General features: G+C 52.5%; 1 protein-coding gene and 1 long non-coding RNA gene across 4 annotated transcripts in view; one reads left to right on the top strand and one right to left on the bottom strand.

Annotated features, from left to right (window-relative positions):
• MAP2K5 (mitogen-activated protein kinase kinase 5) overlaps positions 1-967 on the top strand; it is a 261,514-nt gene extending 260,547 nt beyond the window's left edge. For all 3 annotated transcript variants that reach the window (XM_007166074.2, XM_007166073.3, XM_057542056.1), the window contains one exon: positions 505-967. In XM_007166074.2, coding sequence (XP_007166136.1) covers positions 505-609 — 105 coding nt within the window. In that variant the 3' untranslated portion in view covers positions 610-967. The remainder of the gene's footprint in view (positions 1-504) is intronic.
• Positions 1-12,464, bottom strand: part of LOC130707484 (uncharacterized) — a 53,841-nt gene that overhangs the window by 24,165 nt on the left and 17,212 nt on the right. The window lies entirely within an intron of this gene.

Genomic DNA, 12,464 nt, shown 5'->3' with positions numbered 1-12,464 from the left:
GAACCAGCACATCCGTCCTCCCCCGACACGTTTGCCTTCCCTCCACTCGCAGATTGTTCATAGGAGGGCTGGAGACAAAGAAGAAAACGGGGGTTGACGTAGCCCCTGATGAGATGATTCTCTGGCCTCTGGGCAGCAACTTGATAGGAATGCTGGCAGCTCCGGTGCCAGGCCTTGCCTGCCAGCTGTTGGAGTGATGCTGGGCTGAGGAAGGGCCAGGCAGTGTGGAGTTAAGATAGGCTCACACCCTTGGGGATCTTTCAGGCTGGTTGGAGTTTCAGGAGAAGGTAGCCAAGCACCAGGCAGAATGTGAGGTTTGCAGCGAGTGCTCTAGACAGGCATGTCATTGCTCCACCTTGGGCCTCAGTCATCTAGGCTGTGAAATGGGGCTGAAGCTGCCCTCACCTCACAGGGCTGTTGGGGAAGACTGAGAACAGGGCTTGGAAAGTGATGACGTGCAGAGTCTGGGGAATGCCTGTCACAGTTTCCTCCTCTTCCCCACAGGGCCACCCATTCATCGTTCAGTTCAACGATGGAAATGCCACCGTGGTGTCCATGTGGGTGTGCAGGGCACTGGAGGAGAGGCGGAGCCAGCAGGGCCCCCCCTGAGGCTGCAGTGTGATGCTGAAAGCCCAGGACTGGTCACCGAGGAGAAAACGTGCCTGTTGTGCCCTTCGTTTGCTGTCCGCACCAGAAGAGCTTTGCTGGACTCACCTTCGACTCCGCTGGCAGATGACCTTGCCTAGGGAGCCCTCAAGGGTGGCCAACCCCTGCAGGGCAAGCCCTCGCCCCCCCTTGGGTCTGGAGGCCTGACTGGCAGGGTGGGTAGAGGGGTTGGGGCATCGAGAAGAGAGGCCCGTACGCCCTTGCTCCTCTTCCTTTTTCCTGACATTCTCCTTTGTAAAGGGTCAGGCCCCGTCAGTATCGCTGATATCAGGGAATAAAAGTATTACTGCTTTGTGGCTGCCCACCGCCAGGAGGGTTGCGCTGTGCAGCGGGTCTGTTGCCCGCCCAGGGCTGGGAGCGGTGCAGGGATATGTGTGGCAGTGCCAGCCCCCCAGGAGTGCTTCCTGCAGTTCTGTGACAAGGCCCGCAGCCCGGCCCATTTGACAGGTAAAAAACTGAGGCGTGGAGGTCCCTGAAGCAAGTCCCATGGCAAAGAGCGGCCAAGCCAGCACTAGAGCTAAGATCTCAGGACCCACGTCATGTGCCCCTTGCTGGGCTGGAGTTTGTCCCCACACTCAAGGGCCAGGCAGTCCCAGCAGCAGCTCCAGCTCCAACACAGTGATCTGATCTGGGGCCGTGGGTGAGGAAGGAGACCAAGAGCTGGGAAGAAGCCGGGGGTGGTTCTGAGAGGCCCTCCTTCCCTCCCACCCCACACCCCACCACCAGCTCCTCTCTACAGCAAGCTGGCCCTCACTGCCCTTGACGCCACGCCCAGGGAATCTCGCTCACCTCGGGCCATTCACAGCCATCCTGTTAGGTAATCCTCTCCATCACCGCCAGGTAAGTGTGTTACCCCCATTTTACAGGTGAGGAACCGAGGCTCAGAGAGGCTCGGGTTGCACTTGGAGGTCTAAGTGGCGTCGTGACGCATCCAAAAGCAAACTCCTACACCACGCACGCATCCAGAACCTCCTGCACCACTTTCCCGTCTCCATCCCCCCGGTGCCCATTCCAACATACTGGGACTTGGCCTTGCCTCCTTTCTTTCTCTTTCACACCGCACATATAGCCTACCTGGAAGTCCTGCTGTCTTTACCTTCAAACTGCATTGATTCCACCACTTCCCATCCTCATCCAAGGCACCACCGCTGGACCCCTGCAACAGACTCCTACCAGGCACCTGCCCCTGCAGTCTATTCTTCACACGGCCACTAGAGGGAGCCAGATAAAACAAGGCAGATCCTGGCCCTCCCCGCTTAGAACCTCCAGGGGCTCCAGCTCACTCAGAAAACAAGACAAAGACCCAGCAATGGCCTGTGTGACCCTATACAGTCTGCCCCCGTTATCTCTGACCTCAACTCCCATCACCCCCAACTCTCACTCTACTCCAGCCACCTGACCACCTTACTGACCCTTGAACATCCAGGGACACTCCCCAACTCAGGGCCACAGCAGAGACACCTAGCTGACCCCCAAAGGTTCATGCTCTCTCCATAGTGTAGGGCTGTGGGGAAGCTGCTACCCAGCCCCAGACCAGCTCTCCCCATCCCCCTTGCATTTAACAGGGGCCTTGTGGCTAGTTCTCATCAATTGAAGCAGATGGTAGGTTGCTTCCTGGCCAAGAAGCTTAAAATGCAGATGTGCCTTCTGTGTTACATGTTTCTCCATCCTCCTGCTAAATGGAAAAATGACTATAGTGGGAGGTGCGGGAGGCTGAAGTCCAAAAGGAAGGAGCCTGAATCCTTGAATCACCCGTTGGAGGAACATGCTGCCCCCAGGAAACCCTGCACTGGACTGTTAAATGAGCTGGAACTAAACTATATTGCGTTTATGTTACTGGCAGCTAGTATTATGCCATCTAACATAGGTCTTCATACCAGGTGCAGGACGTTCTTTCTCCAAGTATCCACATGACTCACTTCTGTCCCATTCAGGACTTTGTTCATATGGCATCTCAGTGAGTCCTGACGTGACTGCTCTATTTAAAATCACAACCCGCCCACACCTGCCCCCTGGGACTCATGTTCCCCTTGCCTGCACCACTGTCCTCCATTGCATTTGTTACAAACCACTAATTGTACTCGTTTATTTTATCTGCCATCTCCTCCCTTCCCCTCCTCCCCATTAGAATGTACGCTGCACAAGGGCAGAGATTCTGGTCTGTTTTCTTCATGGGGCATCCACCCCTCCGGTGCCAAGAACAGAGCCTGGCGTCGTAGGTGCCCAGTAAATGTGGCCTGAGTGGAGACTGGCTGGACTGTGGTTCCCAGCACTGCTCAGCCCTTTGCCCATGAAGGGCTCAGCCCATGTGAGGCATCCTTTTGTTTCCTGGGGCAGAGTTGTCATGTTCTTGGTAACACTTTGCAAGGTGGTACAGGCCTCCAGCTGCCCCTGGGCCTGGGGCAGAGCACCTGCCGCATCCCTGGGGCTGGGAGGTCACAGGATTAGATGAGGCCCGGGCCATCGAGGCTGCTGGTCCCCAGGTCAGTGCCCAGGGCAGGGAGAGCTTCACGGAGCATGTGTTGTGGACTTTTTGAGGAGGAGACGCTCCCCAGAGGGGCCTCCCCAGCCCAGAACATGAACCAGCCACCACCCAGATGTGAAGTTTATTCTTGCATTGAGAAGATTCACCCAGCCAGCCTGTTATCCCCAAATCCCAAACCAGGGGAGGGAGGGAAGATGATCAGGCATCCCATGCAAGCACTGTGCTGAGGGCTTACTTTATCTACCTGTTTAATCTCTGCAGCAATCACATGAGGTAGGAGGTATTATTTAATCTGCCCGTTTTACAGATGGAGAAACCAAAGCACAGAGAGGCTAAGAGACTTGCCCAAGGACACCCAGCAAGTAAGTAGCAAAGTACCGTTTGGAACTCAGAGCCGTTCTCTTAACCATGGCTCCAGAAGTCAGTTCCACAAGCACTACATATGTAACACGTGAGCGTGCACACACATACCCTGTCCTCAGGAACTCTGGTGTGCAAAGATACTATATCAGTACCTTTGGAGTGGGGCCCAGGGGTCTGCTCTGTGGCCACCCCCAGGACACAGAGGCAGAGCACCCTCCACTGGCACTGAGAAGCACTGCTCTGGAGGGCTCATCAAGGCCCTGGACCTGGAGACCAGCTTCCAGGATGACCTTGGACAAAGCATGTCTCCATCTGAGCCTCAGTTTCCTCTTTGGTAAATGCAGGAGTTGATCCCACTGAGTCCTGGAGTTCCTCCCAGCCCTGATGTTCCAGAACAGGGGTTCTCACCTTTTGGGGCCATGGACCTCCACAAGTGTCCCACAGAAGTGACAGACCCTCACCCCAGAATAACGTGCACCCACACGCTCGCACACACAGTTTTGTCCACAACTTAGGGTTCATGGAGCCCTGGAACCCACTCACTCGTGGACTCCACATCTAGAGCCCCAGCTTTGGGGCGGCCCTCAAGGTCTAAGTTTCCCTTGGGTTCAGTCTTGGGAAGATGGGGAGCTGGGTGACCCCTGAGGGGTTCTCCTGCAAAGAGCCCTCTGGCTGACAGGCAGGGCCCTCTTTGGCCTATTTAGGCTCGGTCATCCCCCCAGTCACCCTTGACAGCCCCAAGGCCAAGCCGCCCTTGCCCTGAGGGGTCATGGAGGACTGAGACCTGGAACACGGAGGGACAGGAATGAGCTCTCCCCTCTGCCCAGAGTGACACCTCACCCACCGTCACCCTGCCCGTGCAGCCAACCCCTACTCCTCCCTTGAGGCCCCTCTCAAACAGCACCTCCTCTTGGAAGCTTTTCTGGTACAGATGTGAGCCCCCTGGGGGTCTGACTCATCACCCCAGGACCTGGCCAGGGCGGCACATGGCAGGTGCTCTGAGTGTGGGAGGGCTGGAAGGGTCAGGCCCGCAGGCCCCTCCCCAGGGCTAGTCACTATCCTGTTCTGGTCTCTCACTCCAACCCTCAGAGACACCCATTTGCCTTCTAACCAGGACATCCAGGAGACCAGACCCCCACGGGATGCAGCCTCGGGCCTCAGACCCTCAAGCCTGGAGGGGGGTGTTTCTGGGACAGGTCAGTCCTCGTGGAGCCCGCAGTTCACACTGGGAGGTGGGTGCCACCCGAGCTTGGAGGCAAGGAGTGCCCTCAGCACTCAGCCCACTGGACCTTCCTTGTCCTGCCCTTGGTTTTCCCAGCTGGGAAGTATGGGTTACAGGACCCCAGGGCTTTGGAGATGCTCCAAGAAGGCAATGGGGACAGGGAGGAAGGGTGGGACCCTTGTTCCCCACATGTGGTCAGACAAAGGCCTTGTGGCCCAAAGCAGTGTGACCCAGAGCTGAGCCCAGCCCATTTGGGGGTTGTCAGGCCAGTGCAAGATGGGCTGGGTGCCGTAACCCAGCTGAGGAAGCCATGGGTGCCCTGCCTGCAGGCCAAGAACCCGGGGTCTTGCACTTGAGCTGAACAGACCTGAATTTTTGGGGGGAAGGCATATGCTTCCAGATCTCTGCACACTCAGTGCTGAAGGCCAGAATATAACCTCAAAGTGAGGCCCTGGGATGGTGCCAGGCATGCAGGCAGGCAGCTCCGCAGACCCCCTCTGTCGCACAGGTTGGTTAGACGGGGATGGACAGCTGCCTCCACGTGGGCTGGGGGAACCCAGAGAGGGTCATGATGCTGCCTCAAAGATGTCTTCCATCCCCACTGACTGCTGCCCAAATTCCCCACTGGAGCTTCGTCCTGTAGCTAAGTCTGGGCCCTATTAGGTTGGGAGCCTGTGTTCACAGTCAGAGTACAGGGAGGGTGGGGAGAGAGGCAGTGCCAGGCAAGGCTGCAGAAGAGCATGAAACAACAGAAGCAGGAGGGCAAGAAGGGAGCCAGCGCCAACAGCCCACAGCAGCCCAGGCAGCCAGCGGGGTCCTGACTCCACACTTGAGGCCAGGTGGGCTCCCAAGGCTGTACTGGGTCCAGGTCCCAACCTCCTCATAGAGGGGTTGGGGTGCTTTCCCTTCAAGCAGCCAGAAATGGCTCAATCCAACCACAGGCGGGAGGCTGAGGCCAGAATCAGTCGTGAAGGGCTTGTGGAGAAGGCCAACAGCTGTAGTGATACGCGACAAGGGTGGGGAGCCCAGGCAGGTGGAAGCAGGAAATGGCCCAGGACACAGCCCCCAAGCCTGGTCCTTGTGGGCGCAGGCTGCTGGTGCAGGGGAGGGGGAGCAGAAGGGAGATGGGAGGAGGTCACCAGCCCTCGATGGCAGAGCTGGGTTCTGATGGCACTTCCTGGCTTTGTCATGACTCCTTTCTGGTTGGCAGAAACCGTGTCCTGATCCACCCGAGATGCCCGTAACCTAAGAGACAGGCAGGTGGGTGCGGCTGGCAATGGGTGGGACCCTGCAGGAGGCAGCCAGGTGGAGTCCCGGAGACAGCCTGGGCTGGCCCACTTTATAATCCAAGATGGATCATAAAGTGGGGCGGGGGGAGCCAGCAGAGCCCAGGCCTCGTAATGACAAATTTTCTGCTGAACAACTACAAATATTCGCCGTAACTTTGGACAGAGTCTGAAAAAGACTTTGTTTCCTCCCTTGGCGGTATCATTTGTCTTGTTTTGAAGCCACGAGATTGCAGGGACGAACTTATAGACTAAAGTTTGTCTTAATTGCTGTGGTGTCACCACCTCTCTGGCAGATAACAACACAATGAACAAGTCGATGGGGCTGAGCCCTCCAGGTCCTTCTTCTAAAGTGAGACAAATTTCCCTCCTTTGAGCCCAACAGTCCATCGGCAGCTCTGTCATTTATTTATCTCCCTAACAGTTTGCATTAACTTGCAAGGGATAAAAAGTCTCTCCCGCCCTCAGACTTAGTTAAAAGCATCCAGTCAGGCTGTATTGCTGGTTCGTCCCCAGAATTTGCCTTTGATCTTTCCCCCATTTGGGGAGGTGGGTAGTAGGGAGAGCAATGGGGTGCACACTGAGAAAAGCAGTGAGGGTGGCAGGATGAGAAAAGAGCATGGAGGGTCCCCGGAGTTCCAGTGTCCAGATCACTTTAGTTCTGAGAAAGAGGAGAAATGGTGCTGTCTTGCAGTATCAGCTGGACGTGGCACACTGCCTTCACACTCGCCTTGGTTGTTCCTCCCAGCACCCCTGCAAAGGCAGGGACATGGTTGCCCCACTCTGTCTCCTACTCCACGTTCCCATCACAGGGGGTGATACTCTACTCCTTGAATGAGCTGAGCCCTTTCTGCCTGTGAGCCATTGCACAGGCTGTTCCCTCAGCCCCGGACACCTTTCCCCGCCACCCTTTTTCTCCTGCCCAACTCCTACTCATCTTCCAAGGCTCAGCTGAAATGCTCTGGGAAGGCCTTTTCTGACACCCACCCACCCTGGATCCCCGTCACTGCCCGACCTCACTGTCTTGTCCTCATTGCTTTTCTTGCACCGTCTGTCTGCCTTTTTCCAGTGAGAGCCCCAAGAAGGCAGGAGCTGGGGCACTGCCTGGCATTCAGGAGATGCTTAAGAAATAGTGATTAAATAAATGGAGGGGAGGCTGGCGGGGCTGGTAGGGCTTCAGAGAACTTAGTGACCTGGCCTCCACCATCCCCCCATCTAGGAACAAGACCCTAGTTAACACTGCACAGCTGTGGAGTGTGGGTGCTCTTCAATCTCCTATTGTTCTGCATTTTCCTAATATAATGCAACAAACGTATTATTTTTATAATAAAAATAATTTGTTTTAAAGGTATTTTAAATCTCTTGGTCAGCAAGGCAGTGGGAGAGGCAGCTTTCAATGTGAGTTCTGACACCCAAATGGAACCCTTCTCCTCCTCCCCCCGCCCTCCACGGCCTCCTGGACCCCTTTTTGGCAATCCTGTGTGGGAGGCAGCAGAATGTAGCATTGAAAGGCATGGGCTTGGAGTCACACAGACCTGGGCCTGAGTCCTGGTTCCTCCACTGACTCGCTGTGTGACCCTGGGCAGGATGCCTAACCTCTCTGGAAAGGCCTGTTTCCTCATTGGTAAAATGGGGTAACAAGAGTGTCCACCTAATGGGTTGTTGGTGTCATTATTGAATCATCCTCCATGCTGACCATGACATGCACGAAACACTTCCAAAGGGCTGGTTTCCTCCCGCCTCCTCCTGCAGGCACCCCTGCCCCACATATACACAGACCCACACAGCCACTCCTCAATCCCTGTGACTCCCCACTTTTTCATCTGCCCCCTGCCCTTCAGGTCTGGAGAAGGACAAATGATGAGGATAAGACACATCACCGCCAGCGAGGGCCACTGCACATTTGGCGTGAGGGCCTGGCATGGGCATTCTGGCCTCTAATGGCAGTGCCTGTGGGTGACCACAATGCTCCCCACCAGTGTGTTCCTCAGCCCACACCCAGGCCTGCCTTGGCTTCCCCAGGAGGTTTGTGCAGCTCAGGGCAATAGCTCCAGGCTCAGCCCTGGCCATACCTGATGGGGGCAAAGCTCTGGATTCCAGGCAGTAGCTCAGGAGACTGAGGGTGGGGACAGAAGTGCCCCCACCTGGATGCACACATGCTCCCATCCGTATGCTGTAATCATCAAGTTCCCGCATACACTCCAGCTTCCCAGGGCCTCTTTTTTGAGAGACAACTGTAGTAGGCAGAATATGACAGCCCCCCAAAGATGGTCACATCCTGACACCCAGAATCTGTGAATATATACTTATATTACAGGGCAAAGGGGAATTAAGATTCTTATTCACCTGACTTTAAAGATTATCCTGGGACTTCCCTGGTGGTGCAGTGGTTAAGAATCCGCCTGCCAATGCAGGGCACACGGGTCCGAGCCCTGGTCCAGGAAGATCCCACATGCCGCGGAGCAACTAAGCCCGTGCGCCACAACTACTGAGCCCGCGCACCTAGAGCCCGTGCTCCACGACAAGAGAAACCGCTGCAATGAGAAGCCTTCGCACCGCAACAAAGAGTAGCCCCTGCTCACCGCAACTAGAGAAAGCCCACACACAGCAACGAAGACCCAACACAGCCAAAAAATTCATTAATTAATAACAAAAATAATTAAGTTTAAAAAAAAAGATTTTCCTGGATTATCCAGGTCAGCCCAGTGTAATTATAAGGGTCCTTTAAAGTGGAAGAGGGATGGGGCTCCCCTGGTGGCCAGTGGTTGAGACTCCACGCTTCCACTGCAGGGGGCGCGGGTTCGATCCCTGATGGGGGAAGTTCTACCTGCTGTGAGGTGCAGCAAAAATGAAGAGGAACCACAGGCAGAGAGATTTGAAGATGCTACACTGCTGGCTTTGAAGAAGGACCCAGGAGCCAAGGAATGCAGGTGGCCTCTAGAAGTTAGAAAGGGTAAGGAAATGGATTCTCCCTAGAGCCTCCAGAAGGAATGCAGCCCCGCTAATGCCTTGATTTTAGCCCAGTGAAACCCATTTCTAACTTCTGACCTCCAGAATTATAAAATAATATAAATACATTTGTGTCATTTTAAAACACTGTGGTAGTTATGGCAGCAATAGGAAACTAAATGTCTCCTCTTCATTTTCCAGCCCAGGCTGTCCCAAATGCCTTTGGAATACGCTGTTCCTTGCGTACAGCCCTTTACGGTTTACAAAGCCCATATTCCAGGCCCCCATCCTCAGCTGCCCTCCCCACTCACCAGCCTTTGCCGCTCTCCTTCTCTCTCCCTCCCTCCCCCCACCTCTCCCAGTACCATGCACCCAGCACCACCAACTCCCATTCTCTAGGAGTCAGTTTCCCTCCTCCAGCTCCATTTCCCTCCCCAACAGGGCTCAGAACTCAGCCTCCTTGAGACCTGGAGGCTGACCCTTACAGGGCCTCAGTCATCTCAGTACCAAGGACTAGGGACTCACCCCAGGGCCCAGTAGAGACTCTGAAGACAGTGTTTATTCATCACATCCTTCCTCAGCACCTCCTGTGTTCCAGGAGCTGGGGACACAGTAGGGATCAAAGCAAACTAGTCGCTGTACTCTGGAGCCTCAGTTTCCTCAACTGCAAAATGGGGATAATAATATCTACTTTGCAGGGTTATTGTGAAGATTAGAAATGCATTTATGACAAATGTCTAGCACAGTAGATAACAGAAAATAAGTAATAGCTATTATTATTATAAGTATTAGTCTTTAGGTGTGATTTCACTCATTTCCTTGTAGTCTCTGATGTGTGGGGAGGTACAACTACAAAAAATAAAAATAAAAATAAAATAATAAAGCAGGGTAAAGGGATAGAGAGGGACAGGATTAGGGCTGGGGTGGAGCAGTGGTATTGGGAGGAGGGTCACTTTCCTATTTCCATTGATACCAGCTAAGAAAACTGGAGCCCCCACTGTGTGCCAGGCTCTGGGCTGGGGCCCCTCATATCATTTAGTTCTGCCAACATTCCTGGGATGCCAGCATGCCCATTTCATGATTGAGGAAGCTGAGGTTCAGAGAGGTGAAGCAATTCACCCAAAGCCACACAGCCAGGAAGTAGTAGCCATAAGATTTAAACCCAGATCTGTCTGAGGTGAAGGCTGTTCCCTCAGCAACAGCTGTCTCCCTGTAAGATGCAGACTAGGTTCTTTCAGAACTCTCGCTCCATGAAGAGACATGGAACACTCCATTGTCACTTCATCCCAGACCGTGTCGTAATAAAGGCACATGCCACATACATCAGGAGGCAGAGGAAGAAGAGAATTATCAGTGGGGGAAGAGGGAACACCTCAACGATATTTGCGGAGGAATGACTGGTTCCTGATTCCTGAGCAGTGAGCTTCCATTTGCATCTGCAGAGGGAGGAGGCTGGCTGGGCCCCCCTCTCTGGGGAGGCCCCATCTCTCCTGGAGAAAGGAAGATAGTCATTTCTCCAGACCAGAAAAGCCAGTGGGGTGCCAAGACAATTTAATGGGGAGAGGATAAGATTTTCAACAAATGGTGCTCTGGCAACTGCATATCTGTATGCAAAAGAATAAATTTGGATCCCTACCTCCTATCAGACACAAAAAATTAACTGTAAATGGAACAGAGACCTAAATGTAGGAGCTAAAACTATAAAGGTTTTAGAAGAAAACATAGCAGTAAATCTTATGACCTTGGGTTCGGCAACGTCTTCTCAGTTTTGACACCAAAAGCACTAGCAGCAAAAAATAAAAGACAGAAATTGGACATCATCAAAATTAAAAACAAAAGACATCATTAGAAAGTGAAAAGACAACTCACAGGGCAGGAGAAGATATTTGCAAATTACGTATCTGATAAGGGACTTGTATCTAGAATATATAAAGAACTCTTTCAATTTAATAATAAAAATACAAACAATCCAGTTGAAAAAGTGGCCAAAGGATCTGAATAAACATTTCTCGAAAGATGTACAAATGGCTAATAAGCACATGAAAAAGATGCTCAAAATCATTACACAGCAGAGAAATACAAGCCAAAACCACAGTGAGATACCATTTCACACCCACTAGAATGGTATAATTTAAAAAAAATAATAAAAAGTGCTGTCAAAGATGTGGAGAAATCAGAGCCCTCATACATTACTGGTGAGAATATAAAATGGTGCAGTGCTTTGGAAAACCAGTCTGGCAATTCCTTAAAAAAAGATAAACATAGAGTTACCATGTGACCTGACAATTCTACACCTAGTATGTACCCAAGGGAAATGAAAACATACAGTCACACAAAAATTTGTACATTAATGTTCATTGCAACTTCATTCAAAATAGCCAAAAAGTAGACACAACCCAAATATTCATCAGTGGATGAAAAAACAAAATGTGGATATCCATACAATGGAATATTATTTGTCAATAAAAAGGAATGAAGTACTGATAGATGCTACTACATGGATGAACCTTAAAAACATGCTCAGTGAAAGAAGCCAGACACAAAAGACCATATATTGTGCATTTCCAATTATATGAGAAGTCCAGAATAGGCAAAGAGAAAGTAGATTAATGGTTGCCAGGGTCTAGGGGAGGGTGGGAAGATGGGGTGATGTCTAATGGATATGGGTTTCTCTTCGGGGGTGATGAATATATTCTAAAATTGATAGTGGTGATGGTGTACAATTCTTTGAATACACGAAAAACCATTGAACTGTACACTTTCAATATGTGAATTACATCTCAATAAAGCTCAACCTGTCCCAGCAAGCAGACTGAACTCCACCGATGTTCAGGCAGCTGTCCAGAATTGATCTGAGGCCGTCAGGGAAGGGGAACTCACAGATATTGTGTACCTACTCTGTGCCATCTGCTTTGTGCAAGGCTGGGACTATGAGGAGAATTTTCAGGAGCCTGAGAGTGAATCCCTGCTTAAATTGTGCACCCGAGGCACTCAATCTAGTCCCAGACCTGGCTATGCGCCATACACCCAGCACCTTATTTAATCCTTATGACATCCTTGTGGGACCCAGGATATCCCTGACCCTGTAAGGCCAGGAACTATTTTACAGATGCAAGTTTGGAGACTCAAACAGAGCAGAACTGGGATTTGAACCCAGGCCTTGCTGAGTCCAGAGTCTCTTCTCTTTCCAGCCCCTCCCCCCACCATGCTGTGTGGAGGAGGCCCTGGGAAGGAAGCCCTTGCTACCAGGGAGCGCTCAGCAAGCCTGCCAGCTGCTCCCCACCTGCCTGCCAGAGCCCATTCCCCCCCTCCTGTGAGAACCAGCCTTCAGCCTTCAGAGGCTCTGCCTGAGTAGCCTTGCCTGAATCTGTGTGGAGGCTGAGAATCCCAAGACCTTCCTAGACATCACCAGGAAGCATAGAACCTACAACTCTTGAAGAACCTGATTGGCCACTAGACAACAAGGGCACCGTTCAATCCCTATGGACAGCAA

The sequence above is a fragment of the Balaenoptera acutorostrata genome, chromosome 3 (assembly GCF_949987535.1).
Source record: "Balaenoptera acutorostrata chromosome 3, mBalAcu1.1, whole genome shotgun sequence".
Taxonomy (NCBI): domain Eukaryota; kingdom Metazoa; phylum Chordata; class Mammalia; order Artiodactyla; family Balaenopteridae; genus Balaenoptera; species Balaenoptera acutorostrata.
This window is presented reverse-complemented; position numbering and strand designations above follow the sequence as displayed.